At 41.3% G+C, this 20835-nt stretch overlaps 1 protein-coding gene across 2 annotated transcripts in view; it reads right to left on the bottom strand.

The window, feature by feature from the left end:
• The window catches only part of USP24 (ubiquitin specific peptidase 24), a 176996-nt gene that overhangs the window by 66189 nt on the left and 89972 nt on the right, over window positions 1-20835 (bottom strand). For both annotated transcript variants that reach the window (XM_054979479.1, XM_054979481.1), the window contains 6 exons: window positions 6158-6224; window positions 5689-5799; window positions 5367-5465; window positions 5122-5292; window positions 2635-2720; window positions 2438-2531 (listed from right to left, as the gene is read on the bottom strand). In XM_054979479.1, the coding sequence (XP_054835454.1) occupies window positions 2438-2531; window positions 2635-2720; window positions 5122-5292; window positions 5367-5465; window positions 5689-5799; window positions 6158-6224 (628 nt within the window). The remainder of the gene's footprint in view (window positions 1-2437; window positions 2532-2634; window positions 2721-5121; window positions 5293-5366; window positions 5466-5688; window positions 5800-6157; window positions 6225-20835) is intronic.

The raw sequence follows: 20835 nt of genomic DNA, 5'->3' as shown, positions 1-20835 counted from the left end.
ACCCTCATTTGCAACCTTTATGTATGGGAGAAGTCAGGAAAGAGGGTGAGAGACCTGGTACTCTGTAAACTCCAGCAAGAACAAGCAATCACATTTGCAAAATTTACTTTGCATGGTGCAGAGTAGAAAGTGCTAGTTATCTGTGAAATCCAACAATGGCAAAACTCATTTGCAACTCTATGCTGGGTTTAGCAGGAGACAAAATGTCCATTCCATACACAAGCATGACCCAAAAACATGCTTATCTTTATATGTAAGTTAAATGCAGTACTAGCAGGTAGGGATGAAAACAGTTAGATGTTTAACGTTTGTATATTGCTAAATGTTTAAACTAGACTTGCTTTGCAAATGCTACAGGCAGACCTCGGAAATCATGCAGGGACATCAACAAACACGTTAGGGTGGTTGCTAGGGGTTGAGCTGAGAAAAAGGTGGAGCTGGGAAAGGGCATCATTAAGTTTTACTTGTATTCTGCTACTTCTCTATTCCAGTTGCCACAAGAACAGATCATGCTCTTGCAGCAGAAGGTCAAAATCCACTGCTTGAATATATTTTAATCACAATTTTCCCTGACTTCAGACCAATTTCCCTGACTTTCCCTGAACAATTTCCATTTCCCTGACTTTCCAGAAAGTGGTAACCCTGAACTAGCATTTCTGTCCACAACTCACTAATAACTGCAATAATACAAAAAGGTATCTATGCTCACATTGCTCCAATTCTACTGCAGAAATGATTGGAATAATCAGCGCTGTACACGTTTCAAAGAGGGTAAAAAGGAGAGGGGAGACAGAGCTTCATTTCCACAAATCAATCCTGTGGTTATCATGAATGAAAGAAGATTGAGTCTAAGAAGCAGAATAGTAGATTCAGCTTAGGCAACTAAGAAGGAAAGACTGGACTGATGCCTATGGATGTGCGCTTTGAGTTTTTGATTCGGGTGAAATACTGAATCGGACCCGATCCGTAAAGATTCTGGATATCCGAATCAAAGCTTTCCAAAGCATTCATCATGCTTCGGAAAGCTTCGGAGCTGAGTTTAATGGGCCCCGCTGCTGCTTGCAAGCAGCGGCAGGGCCCTTTAAACATTAACCCACCCCCAGACCAGCTCCCCCACCTACTTTGCAGTCGGCAGCAGCGGTGGCTCTGGCCCTCCCCGCCGCCCTGTGGGGCCGTGGAGCGGCAGCGGAAGTGGAGAAAGCCCTTCCTACCCCTCAAATGGCCGTGGTGGCCATTTGAGGGGCACGAAGGCCCGGAGGAGGCTCCAGCCCTCCCCACCGCCCTGCGGGGCCACAGAGTGGTGGCAGAGGCGGAGCCGGCTCCAGGCTGTCGCAGCCGACTTGCTGCCACGCCGCTGCTGCGGCACAGCAGCAGCCTGCCACCCAGCTGATCACCCAGCTGATCACCCTCCCTGACAGCCAGGTAAGTGGGTTGGGGGTGGAGGGGTTGCCCTGGGGGGGTTGGAGGTGAGGGTGGGGGAGTTGCTCCCTCTCAGTTAGGTATGCTCCAAATATTTAGGGAGCATACCGAAGCACATAAAATACCATAATTCCAAAGTGGCTTGCTGCTTCAGAATTATAGTATTTCCGAATTTTTTCCCAAAATCTTTTCCGGCTGCACACCTCTACTAATGCCACTTTGCTAATATCTTACATGTAGAACTAAAACTAGACCAGATGCTCCATGATGACTACTTTTACAGAGAGCCAGTCGGGTGTAGTGGATAACAGCACAGGACTCTAATCTGGATAACCGGGTTTGATTCCTCACTCCTCCACTTGAAGCCAGCTGGGTGACCTAGGGTCAGTCACAGCTTCTAGCTCTCTCAGCCCTACCCACCTCACAGGGTGTTTTGTTGTGGGGATAATAATGACATACTTTGTAAACTGCTCTGAATAGGTGTTAAGTCATCCTGAAGGGTGGTATATAAATCGAATGTTATTATTATTATTACAAAATGACTTGAAGACAATACTAATCTATGAATTATGGAAGATTCTGTCTGAACAGTGCTAAGGACTTACATGACAGCAAAGGGCTACATGAGGTTACGGTTTAAAAAGAATGCCATTAAGCATCTTTTAGGTTACATGAGGCATGCAAGCTAATATAATCATTGCGCCAACACTGCACTATTTTCTGGCTCTAGTAGTGGTGGAGGTAAGCACATTAGCCATGCTGTGTGAGTCCCTAGTACGAAAGAAATTGTATATTGAGCAAAGCAAATGTTTTATATTTTCCAAGAAATGAATTTAAGTCAGCCGGTGATCAAAATATTTAGAGCTTCAGTAGCTTTTTTTGTTTTGGTTATAAATTATTTAGGTAGGGCTTTAACTGATTCTCTGACTATACCTTTCAATACAATCAGAAAATTATCAGTAAATCCAGACAATCTTGATTTTATAGGGGCAATACGAAGCAGCAGAAAAAGCCATACCTTTCGTCCTAAAGAATCCAGCTGATCAAGAGCTTCCTGAATAGCTGGATCAGTAGGAATCAACAAAAGAAGCCGCCTTACTCTCAAAGTTATCCTAGAGAGTGGAATACAAAAGAAGACAGAGCAAAATTAGTTTCTACTGGACTAGAATCTATATAAATAACTTAGTTAGACTATGCAGCCTCAACATTACTTACCTTGGCTCCTCTAAGTTAGCAAGCTGATAAAGCATGTCAAATACATTACACACCAGAGCCATTACCACTCCAGGGAGGGATTTTTCCTGAGGATTAGGAACACACAATTAGTTTTTCCCAAAAAACCTCTTAAGCAATTTATACGTGTTTCTATTTTTAAGTGAGCAACCTAATTTTAAAATCTGGACTAGGGACATAATCTGCTTTCCAGCACAAGGCAGCAGTTTTAATAGTGACTCTTGTTGATAATTATTATACGTTTTAGAGCAAATGGCAAAGTCCTCAAATGCTTACAGTTTGGAATGCAGAACTGTGACTGAGAATGACTAAGCAGTAAGTGTACATCAGCAGAACCATGTCCAAATATCTGCCCCAAGATCTAGTTTGATAAAACAAGTGCATTTTTCAAATTTGTTTACAGTTAAAAATTTCAAACAATTAAATTATATTCATGTGTGGAATATCTTTTAGTATATTCAGTCTGAGCATGTGGACAGGATTCTTGAAAGTTTGAGATCTACCACCTCTTGTACGAGTGACCCTTGCCCTTCCTGGCTGCTTAAATCTGCCTGGAGGTGGGCTGTTAGACTGGGTCCAAGACACAGTAAATGCCTGACAGGGGTCGTGGTCGCTCCTGCCTTAAAGCGGGCAGTGGTGTATCTACTCCTAATGAAATCTTCTTTGGACTCAGGAGAGATGAATAACTACTGTCCAATCTCAAATGAATCATTCTTGAGCAAGGTGTCTGAATGAGTGGTGGTTGGCAAACCTCAGGGATTCCTGAATGGAGCAAATTGTCTGGATCCATGTCAATCCGGTTTCAGGTATTGTTATGGTCCTAAAATGGCCTTGGTTGCCCTTGTGGATGACCAGAACCAAGAAATAGACAGGGACAGTGTGACTCTATTAATTCGCCTGGACCTCTCAGCTGCTTTTGATATCATCAATCATAGCCTCCTTTGTGACTGCCTCTCAGGGCTGATACTGACACACAGTTCTGAGGTGGTTCCAGTCCTACCTCAAAGGTAGGCTTTAAAATGTGGTGCTGGCCTTTGGCATCTGAAGTCCTGCGAGGTTCACATTTGGGTGGAAAGGCAGCATTGTATGTTGCACAAAGCAAATGTCATTTAAAATAAATAAATAAATAAATAATGGCCACGACGGCCATTTGAGGGACAGAAAGGGCCTTCTCCGCCTCCTCCGCTGCTGCGCAGCCCTGCAGGGAGGCAGGGAGAGCCGGAGCCTCCACCACCGTGCCGCCTCCTCTGGGCCCACAGCAGCCCTGCAGGGCAGTGGGGAAGGCCGAAGCCACCTCTTCCGGCCCTTCCTGCCTCTCAAACAGCAGCCACAGCAGCCATTTGAGGGACAGAAAGGGCCTCCTCCACTGCTGCACTGCCCCACAGGGCAGCAGAGAGGGCCAGAGCCACCACCACCGTGCTGCCTCCTCCAGGCTTGCAGCGGTCCCGTAGGGCGGTGGGGAAGGCCATAGCTGCCTCCTCAGGCCCTTCCTGCCCCTCAAATGACAGCCGTGGTGGCCAAATGAGGGCCGGAAGGGCTTTCTCCATCTCCTCTGCTGCTGTGCGGCCCTGCAGGGCAGTGGGGAGGGCCAGAGCCGCCTCCTCCAGACCCACAGGGTGGCAGAGAAGGCCAGATCTGGCGACGCGTAGCCCTGCAGCGTGGCGGGGAAGGCCGGAGCTGCCACTGCTGCTGCTGCTGCTGCCTCTGTGACTGCAGTGACCTGCTGGGCAGCTGGGAAGGCCGGAGCCACCGCTGCTGCGCTGCCGCCTCACCATCGCAGTAGCAGAGCCAAGTTAAGTGGGGGGACTGGGGCTGGCAGGGTTTGGGGTGTTTAAAGGGACCTGCCACCCTTTAAAGGGGATCTTTAAACTTCAGCTGTCAGGCGGGGGGATTCCAGCCAATAGTTTAAAGGGACCTACTGCTTGCAAGAGGCAGGGAAAGGGCCTTTTAAACTTGGCCCCGAAGCGCCCTGAAGCAACTTGACTGCTTCAGGGAAGCTTTGATTCGGGAATCCCAAATCTTTACAAATCGGGTCAGATTTGGGTATTTCATCCGAATCAGAAACCTGAAGTGCACACTCCTACCCATAACACTACCTTTCCAGTTTATTTGCAGGCTTCACTCTTAACTGTCTCTTTAAAAGGCTTTTTTTAGAATCTTACATGAAGAAATTATTATTGCAGTTATCTTGTGTGAAAGCATTTGACTCAAGCTTTCTGGCAGCAAACAGCTACGCAAAACACATGTATTTCACCACATATAAATTTAATGCATTTTTTTCATATGAATATGCAAAAAACTATGAGATCAACTTGGAAAACAAACCACGTAGAGTGCTGTTTGGAGGACATGATAACAATCTTGTTTGTCCAATGACTTAGAACACTTGGAAATGACTCAACACAGGGAAAGTAGAACAGAAACACTGAAAAGCATTTTTCATGAGGCGTACAGCCCCTCATGCTGTACCTGTTCCATTGCATAGGATGAGCTGAAGACACTACTACTGTTGCTGGAACTAGTGGAAGAATCTGCAGAACTTCCTGATGGGGTGCCACTTCCTGATGTCTTTACAGTAAGGGCTTGCTCATCAGAAAATCCCAACTGGTGTAGTAGCTTTTGATCTTTATTTACTGTCAACTGAAACAGAAATGTTTTTCTTAGTCTTAGTAAAATACATAAATTTGGAATGTAGGACTCTTTTACTAGCTTACCAAACTGTCATTTGCAAATATCTGAATGTTGTCCACAGGAGAATTCAACAATTTTGCTATCTTCCACCTGACACTCCCTATGGTTTCATTGCTATGAGCCTGTAAAAATAAAGATAGTTTGGTTCATTCAGGACCTCTGTTCTTAATTTCAGCTCAAGCCCAGTGGCATGTAACAGGCCAGAACAAAACCTAATCAATGGCATATCCCAGTTCCATGATATGCTTTGCTCCACACCCAACCACCATTTCTACTTAAGATATTTCATATCTCTAGATGTATCTGGATTTTAACAAAAAACACAACAAAATTATGAAAGCGTACCTCTACTGAGAAGGTATCTTTGGTAGACTCATATGTAATATTAAGAGTTAAAAGATGTCCATGAAAGGAGGCACCATGAGGTAGAATAGTTCGAGGAACAGAGTAAAGGTCCTATGGAAAGAAAAGTAGTAAAAAGGATCTGTGGACTATGTTATTTAATGAATTAGAGGAAGAATTTATATTCAAAATGGCCTAAATTGTGAAAACAACTATGTTTGAACTATGAGAAATCATTTCTATAGCATTTTTAATAGAAGAGTGTTTAAATACAATTATGCCTATCTTTACTACCACTTAGTGAGGCTAAATACTATCATTTGCCTCTTAAATTCATTGTGCTAACTTGCTCAAAGAGACACAGTGGGTATGACAGATGAAACTTGAACGCTGGCCACGCAGATCCAAATCCATCACTGATCACATACCAGATTTAACTAGAAGAATATGGTAATAATATAACTTTTTTTACCTCTATAGTGATAACATAGCGTTCTGCCAACAGCAGCAGTCTCTCAATTATCACAAGTTTTGTGGACCTGTGGATTGTAGACAAAAAAAAGTGGTAAAGAGTTGAAGGAAGGTCCAATTCAATTCTTAGAATCTCGCCACCAACATGGCCCAAGAGGTAAACAGCCTGAACATCCTATCATCAGAGAGCATACAGCGCAGACAGTCTACATTTAAGATGATAGGGACTGTTTATTAAAACCCTGTTTTTAGTTGAAACCTATGAGACAGCTTACAGCCAAGACCCACTGGATCTTTATAAACAATAAATACAATTAAACTTAAAACAGTAAAGCAGACCACAGAGGCTAGCATTTTAGAAAAAAAATAATGGAAGGACAGTTAAAAATATGGACAATGAAATCAGGTGAATTCCTGCCTAATTTTAGAATTGAACAGCTGTGTAGAGAAAGTTCTATAAATAAAAGTGCCACTGCAGGACAGACTTTCTATCTGGTACAAACAATAAAGGGTGGTGGTGGTGGTAATGCTACTAGGACAGTTAAAAACAGAAAGTGGCAAAACCTCAAAAGGTGTTCATCAAGAAAAATTACTGTTTTAGCCCCAAAAGGATCTTTTTCAGGGGCAAAGACCTTGCTAAATTATTCTTAATCCACTTTCCTAAATAGCTCTTTCAGAAATTGAGAGAGCTATTTTGGACAATGGTTTGAAAGAGTCTTTGCCCCTGAATAAACAGGAGCCTTGCAACACCTTAAAAACTAACACAATTTTATTCTGGCATAAACTCTGGTGGACTAGAGGCCACTTCTTCAGATGTGATGAGAGGACTCTCACTTTATCTTGGCAGTGTGGAAATAATAAACATCAGAGTCAAAGGAGATATGGAATGCAAGTATTACAGGGTGATGTAAAGTAAAATTAAAATCTAATCAAGAAAAATGTGGAGATCATTCACAAGTTAACACTCATAATGGTGGAGATCATTGGTTTCGCTAATTTGATAATATTCTGCCTCTATTAGCCCCAGTGCAGTTGTTCATCAATTACATTTCATCCTAATACTTCCTGATTTTCATGTCCCCTTTCACCCTGCTGGTAGTTGCTAAAATCACTGGGGTCTAGGAGTCTTCAGAAGGGACCTCACCAGCGCATTCGCCTTTAGAATAATAGAAACTATACTCTTTCTTAAGGAAGTATCCCCTTGCTCCAGATAGATACTTTCCTTCAGTGAGATGTTATAAATCATGAAAGGATAGGTCAAGCATTGATGGGGAAAGATACTCTGCAACTCGTTCACATTCTCAGGCTGTAATAATGAAGCCTTAACCAACCAAACAAGTAACTACATTGCACTCTATTTACAATCAGATAATGACAGAGAGATGTCAGGGCCTGGGGGGAAACCCCCAGAAACATTATGGGAAAAGTTTCCTCTCCTGAAGCCTTTTTTCAAAATTCTTACAACAGAAAAAATGGAAAATGTTGGAGAATATTGAAAAGAAACTCTTTTTTTTAAAATTTTTTTTTTATTTTTCAGTATACTACACAACACTACAATAACACTACACAAGACTATCACAAGGAAAGGGAAAGGATGAAGAGAAAGGGAAGGGGCGGGGAAAAGGGGACATAAAGGGAAGGATAAACTACATTCAACACTACACTTCAATGTTTTCCCTTCATACTGCCATAATAGAAAAAAAATAGCTCAATAAAATGATGATGGGGTGGTTAATCATACAGATTACACATTTCAAATTCTAATTAAACTTTCCTCCCCCTTCTGGGTCCCGGACGCAATTCTCTCTGTGCAACCGCAGCTGCGGTGCTCTCCTCCCCCCCCCTCAGGCTTCTCCTTTTCTTCGTTCTTGGTACACTGGAATTCCGGGTTTTTATCCTCAAAATCCTTTAGTTGATCTTCTGATAGTATCTTATGGGCTTGATCTTTATGTCTAAACCATATTCCTTCCGGAAGTAACCATTTATACTTTATTCCATGGTCCCTCAGAAGAGCTGCGAACTTTTTGTACTTAAAACGTCTTTTCCGGACTAGAAATGGAACGTCCTTTAAAATCTTGACTTTAAGACCCATAAAGTCCAAATCCGCATTGTATGAGTTATATAGGATAGTGTCCCGAATCTTTTTAAATGAAAAGTCAATAATGATCTCGCGAGGCAGCTGTCGCTTTGTTGCATATTTTGAAGAAGCCCGACGGACCTCCAAAATGGCGCTTTTAACCTCTTCTTTAGTTGTCCTCGCGGGTGTCGCCAGTAGTTCCGAGACCAAATCCCACAGATCCTCATTTTCCTCCTCTTTCACATTTTGGAGACGCAAAATTGTCTGCGTTCGTTCCACCTGTAGCCCGATCAGCTGGTTCTCCACCAACTTCAGCTCTTTTTTCATAGCCTTCACAAGTGACGCACTTTCCAGAGCAGACTTCTCTGCCCCCCCCGCTACTTCCTTAATGGTTTTCACTTCGCTTTCAATTGAGCCCACCCTTTGATCAGTTTCGTTCAGCTTGTCAACAAAGGGTTTTATGGCTTCCACCACCGCCCTGCGCACCAACTCTTCGAGCAACTCTCCCTTCTGCAAGGTAGCCGAGATTGACTTACCGAGAGCGGGACTTTGCTTCTTTGCTGCCATTTGGGGGGGGGGGGGGCGCCAGCCAAATCCTGGAACTCACCGAAGGGGAAGAGCGAGTCTTCTTCAGATCAACCTCTCCTTCACAAACGCTTGTAGAACAGAAGGGATTCGCTTGTTTACAGGCTTCCGCCTGTTTCTTTTATTTGCCGTTTCTCGTTGCCCGGTGGCACTCAAGGCGCCGCGCACGTCTGCCGGCCTCCATTGAAAAGAAACTCTTATTAGATATTTTTGTTTTTAGAATGAATGAAATGCTTCTTAAGGCAGTGTTTTTCCTCACAAAATGGCTAACATGGAAAGCCTGAGGGCTTTTTCAATTTTTCCAATGGAAAATTGGAAATTTTTGAGAAGAACTGGGAAAAACAGCCTATTAAATACTTTCTCTTTGAGTGAGAAAAACCTTGTCTAAAATAGGGTTGTACATACCTGTAACTACTGTTCATCGAGTTCTTCTGTGCAGGCACAGATTGGGACTGCATATGTGTGCAGGCCTGCTGCTCGGAAGATTCTTTATAGCTTCTTAAAGCTCCATTAGGGATTGCTTCTCCGGAATCATGTAGAAACCAATTTTCCTGCCTAAATGGGCATGTGACTATATAGGAGGAGTGACCCCCTTCTCTTAGTTCTCCTGAGCCACTGAGAGCTACAACTGGACATAACCAGAGAGTTCACAGTGGGGCAGGAGGGAAGAATGTGTGCCTGCACAGAGGAACTTGATGCTATAGTTACAGGTATGTACTACCCTGTTTCTTCTGTGCAGTCCCACTTTGGGAGATTACCAAGCTAGACACAATAAAGGAGTCTGGTGAATCTCTCAAATAACATTATTTATTAATAACAATCTGGTGAGGTAAACCTGAATAATAAACAGTTCATTATGGTCAGACAGGAAATAAATGCTGTAGGTAGAAGTATATATACATATATACATCATAGAGTTATATACACTCCATTTAAGAGACCTATTATATGTCTAACATATGTACTATATCCTTTAGGTAAACATAGATTGCAATACAGTCCTCGTCACTGCTACATCCCATGTTGTCTCAACATCAACTGCATAGCGCTTCACAAATGTGTCTGAAGACCACATAACTGCCTTACAAATCTGTGATACAGGCACATCTCTCAAGAAGGCTGAAGAAGATCCCTGAGCCCTAGCTGAATGTTCCCTGACATGCAAAGAACATTCCACACCCGCCTGTTGATATGCAGTTCGAATAGCGGACTCAATCCACCCGGAGACTGTTTTTGATGAAGCAGGCTAACCCTCTTTTGGATCTCCATAACACACAAACAAACAGGGATTAGTACAAAACCCCTGTGTGTCAGGCTATGGCAGATAGACCCCTTTACCATTACAGCAAGAATCCAGGCTCTTGGTTAAAAGGTTTTATTCAGGAATCAGATCATTTCCACTGATATGTCCATAGGATTACCGAGAAGCAAGGTAAGCAACTAAGCAGTAAAAACAGGTTGACAGGAATGGCATCATGTGGGAAAACCATTTCTCTTAAAGAAAACAATTACTCCTTTCCCCCCTCCCATCATTAAAATATAACTTTTGGCGCGAACCCGTCCTGAGAACTTCTCACATATTTTAACTATCAAGTCTAGACACTGAGAAAACAGGAGATTAAAGTTGAAATATAGTAATTCATGGGAGTGAGCAGTGTACAAGGTCAGAAGCACTGAGAGCTCCCAAAGCTGTTAGATAAGACACCTGTAGCTTCAGTAAGCCTGTGAAAGCAAAACAGTTATGGCACTGGCAATATGACATCAAGATACAGCATAAAACACTGGTTCAGAATAACAGGTCAGCATCAAATAATGGCATGGATGGGGCACAGACATGACATTTCTGCCTCTCCAAAGATGGCCCCTCCTCTCAAGGGCGAGGTTTATCAGGCTAACGCTTGTGGAATTTTGAAATAAGTCTAGGAGCATTCATATGGGATTGTTCCACCAATTCTCTGTAAGATTCATTAAAGTCTTTCCACCTGACTAGATAGAAAAGTTTGTTGTGTTTCACTTTAGAGTCCAAGATTTCTTCTACTTCATAATGAATTTATCCATCTACCAGCATTGGATGTGGGGGCCCCCTTTCTGAATACCACTGGTCAGGTGGGGGAGCCTTTTTCAGAAGGCTGAAATGAAATATTGGCTGGATTTGTCTTTAATTCTTGGGGAGCTCTACTTCCACAGTTACTTTGGTCAATTTCTTTACAGGAAAAGGTCCTAAATATCTCCACCCCAATTTTTTGCTAGGTTGCTCCACTTTAATGTTCTTGGTGGAAATATATACAAAGTCTCCGGGTTGTAATTCCACTGTTCAGAGCATTTTCTGTCAGCAAATTTCTTACAGTCCTCTTTTGCTTTGTCCAAAGTCTTTTGTATGCTTCCTCACTGGGAAGTTAAATTAGTCCACAGTTCTTCTAGATCTCCTGGCAGTTGGGGCCCAGGGGTTGTAGCAAAAGGCAAGGCAATTCCTTCATATCCGTGTACTATTTTAAAAGGAGTAGGTCCTGTAGAGCTGTGTATTGAGTTATATGCTTTTTGGCAAAATCAAGAAAATCAATCCAATCATCCTGTTAATAGTTAATGTAACATCTTAAAAACTTTTCCAGCACTTGATTTGTGCGTTCTGATTGCCCGTCACTCTCGGGATGATAGGTGGAGCTGAGTGCTTGTTCAATTCCAGCAATTTTGAGAAGCTCCTGCCAGAAGTTGGCAACAAATTGTGGACCTCTGTTAGATATTACCTTATTAGAAAAGGAGTGTAGTTTGACCACGTGTTTTATGAACAGGCTGGCTAGTTTCTTAGCTGTTGGGATTGTAGTACATAGAATAAAATGAGCCTGTTTTGAAAACAAATCCACTACCACTAAAATGACTGTATATCCTTTCGAGGGGGGAAGACCTGTGATAAAGGCCATTGAAATCACAGCCCATGGTCTAGGAGGGGTTTCTAAGGGTTGCATCAGTCTGGGTTTCTTTCCCCCTCCTAGATTTTCCCATTATACACACTGGACATGAAGCTACATATTGAGAAACATCTTTTCTCATAGCTGGCCACCAAAACTGTCTTTGTACTAGGTGCAGGGTTTTGCGATACCCAAAATGTTCAGCAGTTTTAGCGTCATAGCATTGTTGCAAAATTTCTTTTCTTAAGCTTGCTGGGATGTATACTTTGCCCAATCTGTAACAGTGGCCATCTCCCTCCTGTTTCAGATCAGCTTTGGGCACATTTCCCCCCCTTCCTTTTCTGTTTCAGCTTTTACCCTCCCACCCCATTCTGAGAGATCAGGTTTCGGACTGCTCTGTGTTTTCGCAGCTTGGCTGCATGTCAGCACCGCTCCTCCCAGTTGAGCTGGCGAGAAAACTATATCAATTATCTCTTCCTTCTGGCTGTCATGTTGGGGCATGCGGGAAAGCACATCTGCTAGGAAATTTGATAGGCCAGGGAGGTACTTCAACGTGAAGTTGAATTTGGAAAAGAATTCCACTCACCTTAACTGTTTGGCATTCAGTTTACGGGGGGTGCGTAACGCTTCTAAGTTTCTGTGACCAGTCCATACTTCAAAAGGAATTTTATCCCCCTGTAACTAATGTCGCCAGGTGGTAAGTGCAAATTTCACCGCAAAAGCTTCTTTCTCCCATACCAAGATCTTATGTCCTTTCGGCAGGCCTGTAAGACGGAGTTGTTCCACCAGGCATATTGTTGAGGCCAGTCTTTGACCTTCTGATTGCTTAGGTGACTCCCTACCGGTCTCCTGCTAGGGGGGCGACAAAGTCATCTGCCCCCCATAAGTGCTGTCACCAGAATATGATCAACTATGGCCCCCACCCACTCCTCTTGGATTGTTATGTTCATTTTTTTAAAAGAAATTTTTATTAGGTGAGTACAAATTTACAAACATTATTTCAATTATTAAACCTAGATATCAATTTCCCCCCACCCTTTCCCTCCCCCCTTTTCTGGTGACTTCCAACAGTTTTCCAACCCGTATCTTATTCTATAACTTATTTTTCTATTCTCTCTCTATATAATTAACTCTTATTACATTAATAAACTAAATAATTTCTATTAACCTCAAATCTATTTAAAACTTAAACTTTACAATAATTAAAACTTTTCTTTAAATGGTAAAGATTACTGTCCCCACTAAATTCCCCTAATAACTTTCAAATTGCCACAGTTTCCCCTTCAGTTCCCACTTTTTTTCCAAATACTCCTTCAATCTACCCCAATCCTTAAAAAATTCTTCAGCATTCTGGTCTCTCAGCCTTCTTGTCATTTTGTCCATTTCCGCCATGTACAGCAACTTTTGTATCCAATCTCCAATAGATGGTATTTCTTGCACTTTCCATTTCTGCGCATATAGTATTCTTGCCGCTGTTGTCATGTAAAATAGCAATGTTCTATGTTGTATAGGAACATCTTCCATATTTAAGTTCAGTAGCAGGAGTTCTGGGTTCTATATTATTGAAGTCTGCAAAATCTCATTTATCATTTCTAAAATATCTCCCCAGTACTGCCTAGCTACCTCACAAGTCCACCACATATGATACAGTGATCCTTCATGACTTTTACATTTCCAACATTTATCAGGCATTTTAGCATTGCCATAAGCTATTTTTTTTGGCGTCAAATACCACCTATATATCATCTTAAAAACATTTTCTTTAATACTGGTACAAGTTGAGATCTTCATTGTATTTTTCCACAAATACACCCATGACTCCATTGTTATGTCTCTTTGACAATTTATAGCCCACTTCACCATCTGGACTTTAACCGTTTCATCCTCTGTGTGCCACTTCAAAAGAATTTTATAAATTTTTGAGATTTTCTTCTTACTTTCTTGCAATATAGCTTCCTCCAATTCCGAATCTTTCCATTTAATTCCACTTTTTGAACGATCCGAGTTATATAAGTCCTTTATCTGCCTATATTGAAACCATCCATAACATGAACCTAACTCTTCTTCTGTTTTGATTCTTAACATATTTTGTTCCTGAATGAGAATCTTTTTATAGGACAGACATTGGTCTCTATTGTAAATAACTCTCGGGTCGATAGATTCATATGGTACCACCCTTGAGGGGATACCTTCGCCCAGGTAACTTTTATATTTTTTCCAGATTGTGAAGAGACTCCTTCTCACATAATGATGTAGAAACATAGAATCAGCTTTCAGTTTATCGTGCCACAAGTAGGCATGCCACCCAAACAGTTTTTAATAACCTTCCAAAGTTAGTAGCTTACAGTTCTCCAATGACATCCAATCTTTAAGCCAAACCAAACAAATTGCTTCATAGTATAGTCTGATATTCGGCAATTGCAGTCCACCTCTTTCCTTGGCATCACACAGAACTTTCATTTTTACTCGCGGTTTCTTGCCTGCCCATACAAAATTGGAAATCTTCCTTTGCCACTTTTCGAATTGCTTAGTGTCTCTGATAATTGGAATTGTTTGTAATAAAAACATAATCCAAGGTAACACATTCATCTTGACTGCCACTATTCTTCCCAGCCATGACAGATTTAATTTATTCCATTTAATCAAATCTCTGTCAATTTGCTGCCATAGCTTTTCATAGTTATTCTAGAACAAGTCAATATTCTTCGCTGTAAGCTCAATTCCTAGATATTTTACTTTGTGTGTTACTTCACAATTTATAATTTCCATCAATTCTTGTTGCTTTTGTTTGGTCATATTCTTACATAGTATCTTAGATTTTCTCTTATTGACATAAAATCCAGCCAACTCTCCGAATTCCTTTATTTTGTCCAACAACTTTGACATATTTTGTATTGGATCTTCAACAATAACCATCACATCATCCGCAAAAGCTCTAACTTTGTAGGTAAAATCTTTAATTTTTATGTCTCTTATCGCATCATCCTCTCGAATCTGAATCAACAGTATTTCCAAAATCAAGATAAACAACAATGGAGATAGTGGGCAGCCCTGCCTTGTACCTTTCCTAATTTCCAGTTTTTTAGTTAAGTCGTCGTTGACTACAATTGCTGCACATTGGTCTTTGTAAATCGCTCTTACCGCTCGAATAAAGTCTTTTCCCATTTGCAGTTTTTCCATTGTGGCGAACATAAAACTCCAATTTAAATTATCAAAAGCTTTCTCTGCATCCACAAAAAAGAAGCCAACTTCCTTTTCACAGTGTTTATCATAATATTCTATCGCATTTAGAACAGTTCTCAAATTGTCTTTGATTTGTCTATTTGGAAGGAAACCTGCTTGTTCTTCTGCAATAAATTCCACAAGCACTTCCTTCAGTCTTTCCGCCAATATTTTTGCAAAAATTTTATAGTCATTATTCAGCAACGAAATAGGTCGATAAGTTTTTAACATTGCATAGGTCCTGATCCTCCTTTGGTATCAATGATATAATGGCATCATTCCAAGACTCTGGAACCTTTTGTCCTCTTAAAATTTCATTCATTACCACCTTCAAAAATGGTACCAACTCATCTACCAATGATTTATAGAATCTAGCCGTTATTCCATCTGGACCTGGTGCCTTGCCTAATTTAGTCGACTGAATAGCTTCTCTTATCTCTGTCTCCGTAATTTCTGCATTCAGCTTTTCCTTCCAATTCTCTGATATTGATGGTAATTTAACTTTATCTAAATATTGCTCAATGGCATCCAAATTTACTTCTTTCCTTTGATACAATTTTGCATAAAATTTAAAGAATGCTCTACTAATCGCTGTTTGATCGGTCAATGTCATTCCATTTTCTTGAATCTTAGTTATCACCTTTTTCTCTTTTTTCTTTTTCAACTGCCATGCTAAATATTTCCCAGGTTTGTCTGCTCCTTCGAACGACTTTTGATTCAATTTCTTCAGTTCCCATTCCAACTCTTTATTCTCCATTGCTTTCAATTGTTCTTGCAAAATTTTAATTTCTTGAAATAATTTCTTTTTCCCTGGTCATTTCTTCAGTTGTATCTCCTTAATTCTTATATTCTCCACAATTTCTTTCTTTTTCTCCTCTTTTTTCTTTCTATCCCTTGCATTTAAATCCATCAATACTCCTCTAATAACTGCCTTATAAGTGTCCCAAACTTTGTGAGTCAGAACGGTATTGTTCAAATTATACTGTATAAAGAATTTGGTCTCCCTCTGTAGCAGTTCTAGATTGTCCTTTTGTTGCAGCAGATCCTCATTTATTCTCCATCTTCGTCTTTTGGTGCCTTTTCCAAACTTCCACATGATTGGATTATGATCTGAGCCTACTTTTGGCATTATCTCCACATCTTTTGTCCATACAACCAAGTCCTTAGAGGCCCAGATCATATCAATTCTTGATAATGTTGAATGTCTCGACGAAAAGTACGTGTACTGCTTTACTTTGGGATTGTTTCTTCTCCAAGTATCTTCCAGATGCTCCTGATCCTTCATTTCAAAGAAGGATTTTGGCAATAATCCTCTTTTCTTTTGTGCACCCTTTGTTTTCTTGTCCACATCTAAAGCCGTAACTCCGTTGAAGTCACCTGCCAAAATTATTTGTGAGTATGTTAGCCCATCCAATTGGTTCTGTAAGTCCTTAAAAAAATTATCCTTAACTCCATTCGGTGCATAAATTCCAATCAGCAAAATCTTTTCCGTATTCCAAATAATTTCCACAGCTATATATCTTCCTTCCACATCGTTAAATATCATTTTAGGTTGCAGCTCATCTTTAATGTACAAAACTACTCCTCTTTTTTTTTGCTTTGGTGAAGCTGCAAATTCCCTTCCCAATTTGGCATTTTTCAAATATTTTACATCTTGTTTCTTAATATGAGTCTCTTGTAGACAAATACAGTGCTGTTTAGATAGCCAATGGGAAATATTTTTACGTTTGAAAGGTGAATTAAGTCCATTTACATTCCAAGATATAATTTTGCACTCCATGGTCATATTCTAGATCTTTTAGGTAAGTCTTTTTCATTGTCCATAAAAAACCTCTCCATCTCATGACTAGACCTGATTGTTTTTTTGGCTGTTTGAAATTCAAAACTCAAACCCTCTGGTATTTCCCATCTGTATCTGATATTCAAATCCTTCAACATTTGAACCAGTTCTCTGTATTTCTTCCTCTCCAACAAAACTCCTCTAGGTAGCTCTTTCATTATTCGTACTCTTTTTTCAGCAATTTCCAGAGGGTTTTGAAACTGTTTACTCACAATATCTTCTCTTGTTCTTTTCGTTGTGAATTGCACTATCATATCTCTTGGTAGATTTTTTTGAGCTGCATATTTTGAATTGATTCTGTACGCCACATCCAGTAAAACCGCAATTTCTTCCACTTCTTTATCCAAAAATTCTGCAAGTATTTCTTATATCTGCTCTTGGGATGATTTTCCCTCTGCTTCTGGGACCCTGCGAAATCTAAGTTGTCTTTCCATGTATTTACATTCCACCAGGCCAGTCTTCCTTGCAAACCCTTAGTTTCTGTCTTGAAAGAAACGACAATTTATCCACTTCATCCTCCATTACCTTCACTTTCAACTGCGTCGTTTGTAACTCCTTCTTGACCTCATCAATACTCTTGGTTACTTCTGCCACCTCCGATTTAAGTCTCTCTTTTAAGTCTTTCGCCATATCTCTTATCATATCTTTAATCTCCTTATTTCCGTCCGCCACTTTCTTGTCCAAACTCTCCAACGCCGACTGCCACTCCTTCGACATCGTGGGGCTGGCTTTACCTCGCTCCCACGAGTCCCTCTCTTCCGCAACTCCGTGGCGTAGGTAATTTATTATTTTTAAAATTAAGTCCTTTATTTAAAACAAATTCTTCTCCAATTAAACAATTCCGGTATCCAAAATGGCGGGTGTCTTTTCTCTATGGTTTTAACTCGAAGCTTCTGCCCTTAACCTTCTCCAAGACGTCCCACTTCCGCTTGAATTGAGGTCTTGCCCTTTCCCTTTTTCAAAATGGCGCTCTTCCTTTTCCGGGTTTCCCTTAACCACCGCTTCCAGCCTGTTACTCTATTGCTTTGATGCACTTCCTGCTCTGTCTCAACCACACAGCGGTTCTCGCATTTTTTCGGGTTTCCCACAGTTCACTATCTCTCTTAGACCGCAGGTATGTAAACAATAATTACTTTCTTCACTCTAATTCTTCTAAATAAATTCTTTTTAACTCAGTCACTTTACCGGAGCTTAGCCAATAGTCCTTAACACTTAGCAATCTTTATCTTCCAAATTAATTCAATTCTTCTTACCAAATTTCTTCTTGGAAAGAGAGATAGCAATCTTTACCTTAATAGTTTGGATTGTTATGTTCAGATTGGGGAAATTGGAGGGGGCTGCCATCTGATAAGTTGTTTTAGATATTTATGTATTTATGTTTTAGTATTTTAACTCATATTTATATATGTTATATATTTTAAATGTTCATTCAGCATTTTATTGTACCCCATCCTGAGCCTGTTTGTGTGGAGGGTGGGCTAAAAATTGAATAAATAAATAAAGGCATCAGTTGTTAGTTTTATATGATGGTGTGTTGTGCTGAAAGGCTTACCCTGCAGATTTGAATTAATCAGCCACCATTGTAAAGATCTAATTACATGCTTAGGTATGGAGAACCTGTGATTGGGAGAATGTGAAGTGGCTTGGTACCTCCGCACAAACCAGTTTTGTAAAGTAAGCATGTTAAGGCATGCAAATGGTACTAAGCAGTGGATGCTGCCAAATGACCCATCAACTTCTGTATTCTCCATACAGGCTGAAAGTGATTTTTGGTGAATAATGCCACTAACGATTTGATGATTTGAGCCCTATCAAGTGGTAGGTTGGCAGTACTGTCCATGGAGTCAAGGACTGCCCCAATGTAAGTTACTCTTTGGGATGGTTCTAATTTGGATTTATTAAAATTGATAACCAATCCCAACCATAAGCAAGTGCTCACTCCTAGTGACATGTCTCTTAAGAGCTCCTCCCTCAATGAAGCTGATATAAGCTAGTCATCAAAGTATGTAAAAATAGAGCAACCCAGTTCCTTTAAGTGCACTATGATAGGAGCCTTACACTTAGTGAATACCCTGTGTACGGCAGAAAGGCCAAAGGGTAGTACCATGTACTGAAAAACCTTGTCAAGGTATTTGAAGGAGAGGTATTTTCTGTGATCCTCCCTAATGAAAATATGCATCCTTGAGATCCAGGACAGCAAACCAATCGGAGTTCAAAAAGGGCAAGACAGCTGTTAAAGAGACCATTTTGAACTTTGAGGTTTTGAGGTACCAGTTAATACCTCTCAAATTGAGAATAGATCAAAGGCCCCCATCCTTTTTAGGGACAAAGAAGAATATAGAGAAAAATCCTGGTAAAGGATCTGCATCGTGAACCTGTACAATTGCACCCTTCTGGGGAAGGCCTTGAATTTCATCTCCAAGTTCTGTCAATACATTGTTAACAGCTTCAGATGGCACTATGCAATCAGGTGGCACCACAAACTCCAATCCATTTTGCACAATGGATAATACCCAAGAGTCAGATATTATCAACTCCCACTTCGGTAGATAGGCTGAAAGCTGATCTTGAAAGGAGCAGTCAGGGCTAGAGGAGGCGGCAACAAGTCAAAATTGTTTAGAAGAACCCTGGTTATCCTTCCTCTGGTTTGTTGTTGCTGTCACTTTGGCATAGAAGGCCCATGTCTCCTGTTCTGTTGAGGAGGATGGTAAGGGCGCTGGAAACAGCCTTGATACTCTTGGCCCTGTCTGTAAGAACTGTCATAAGGTTGATAATGATGGTATTGCTGTCGTGGAAAGTACCTGGACTGATTGGTACACTGATCCGTGGGTAAGATGCCCAAAGATTTTGCTATTTGCTGGTTCTTCTTCTTTTAGGATAGTGCCTCACTGGTGCCTGAAGCAAAAAAGAAAGAACCCTCGAATGGCATCTCCTTGGCCTTTGCCTCAGGTGGTAGAACTGTTGACTGAAACCAAGAGTGACGTATTAGGATGGATCCACCTATCCCCTTTGCAGATGTTTCAACTGCATGGGGGTGGCATTCATTTGCTGCTTTGACAGTCACACAGCTTCCGTCTACAGTAGCTCAATCATAGTTTTCTTATCCTGTGGGATATGTAATTGTTGAGCTTCTCCCAGAGACAGAGCTGGTAACCCCCCATTATGATTTGGTAGTTATCAATTCTAAGGTTGAGCATGGAGACTGAGTATTGACGTCTGCCCAGAGAGTCAATTTTCTTGCCTCCTGTGTCAGGGGCACTGAATGCAACCCTGGCCGATTGCGTTGAAACTCTTCAGTCACCAAGGATGAGGGTGCTGGATGCTTCAAAAGAGAAGGCCAAGTGTCCGGCTTAATCTTATACATAGACTCTACCCGTTGGAAATTGCTGGCAACTCCACATCATATCTACTTAGGAGTTTGCCCTGAGTCACAGGCAGAGTAGTAGTCACATCCAGATTTAAGGACGTAGCCATCTGAGTCATTTGCTTGGCATAGATTCTGAGATCCTCAAACATTGACCCTGCAGATGGGATAACATTCTCATCCAGTGATAGATCTGATGTTGTCTCGGATCCAACCTCTGATGACACAGGCAACAGTTCGTCATCCTCATCTGAGTCATAGGATGCTTGCAGCTGTGTGGGCAATGGGGGAGGAAGCCATGCTCGTCCTGACGATGAAGGTCTTGGATCCAATGATTGAAAGACCCCTGGATCACCCAGCCAGTGGTAATGGTAGGGAGGGGGAATACAACAGGCGTAATGGTGCCTCTCAGCCATTAAGTGCCCTGGATCTGAGAGCCCTTAATTATCAGATCCATGATGACTCTGAATTACGGGAACTGGAATCAGAGCCAGATGGCCTCAGATCCATAAAGGGTGTCAGTTCCCTGCTTGATTCCTGCCGTATCTCGACCAGCTCTACATGCCTCCAGCTTCCACCCTAAACATACCACTCAGTCTATTGTCTACAGCCAAGCCTTACGTTACAACCGTATCTGCTCCGATGCTCTCGACCGAGACTCACACTTAAGAGATTTACAACAAGC

This window comes from Eublepharis macularius, chromosome 5, assembly GCF_028583425.1.
Source record: "Eublepharis macularius isolate TG4126 chromosome 5, MPM_Emac_v1.0, whole genome shotgun sequence".
NCBI lineage: Eukaryota > Metazoa > Chordata > Lepidosauria > Squamata > Eublepharidae > Eublepharis > Eublepharis macularius.
The sequence above is the reverse complement of the archived record's forward strand: the minus strand, read 5'-3'. Positions and strand labels throughout refer to the sequence as shown.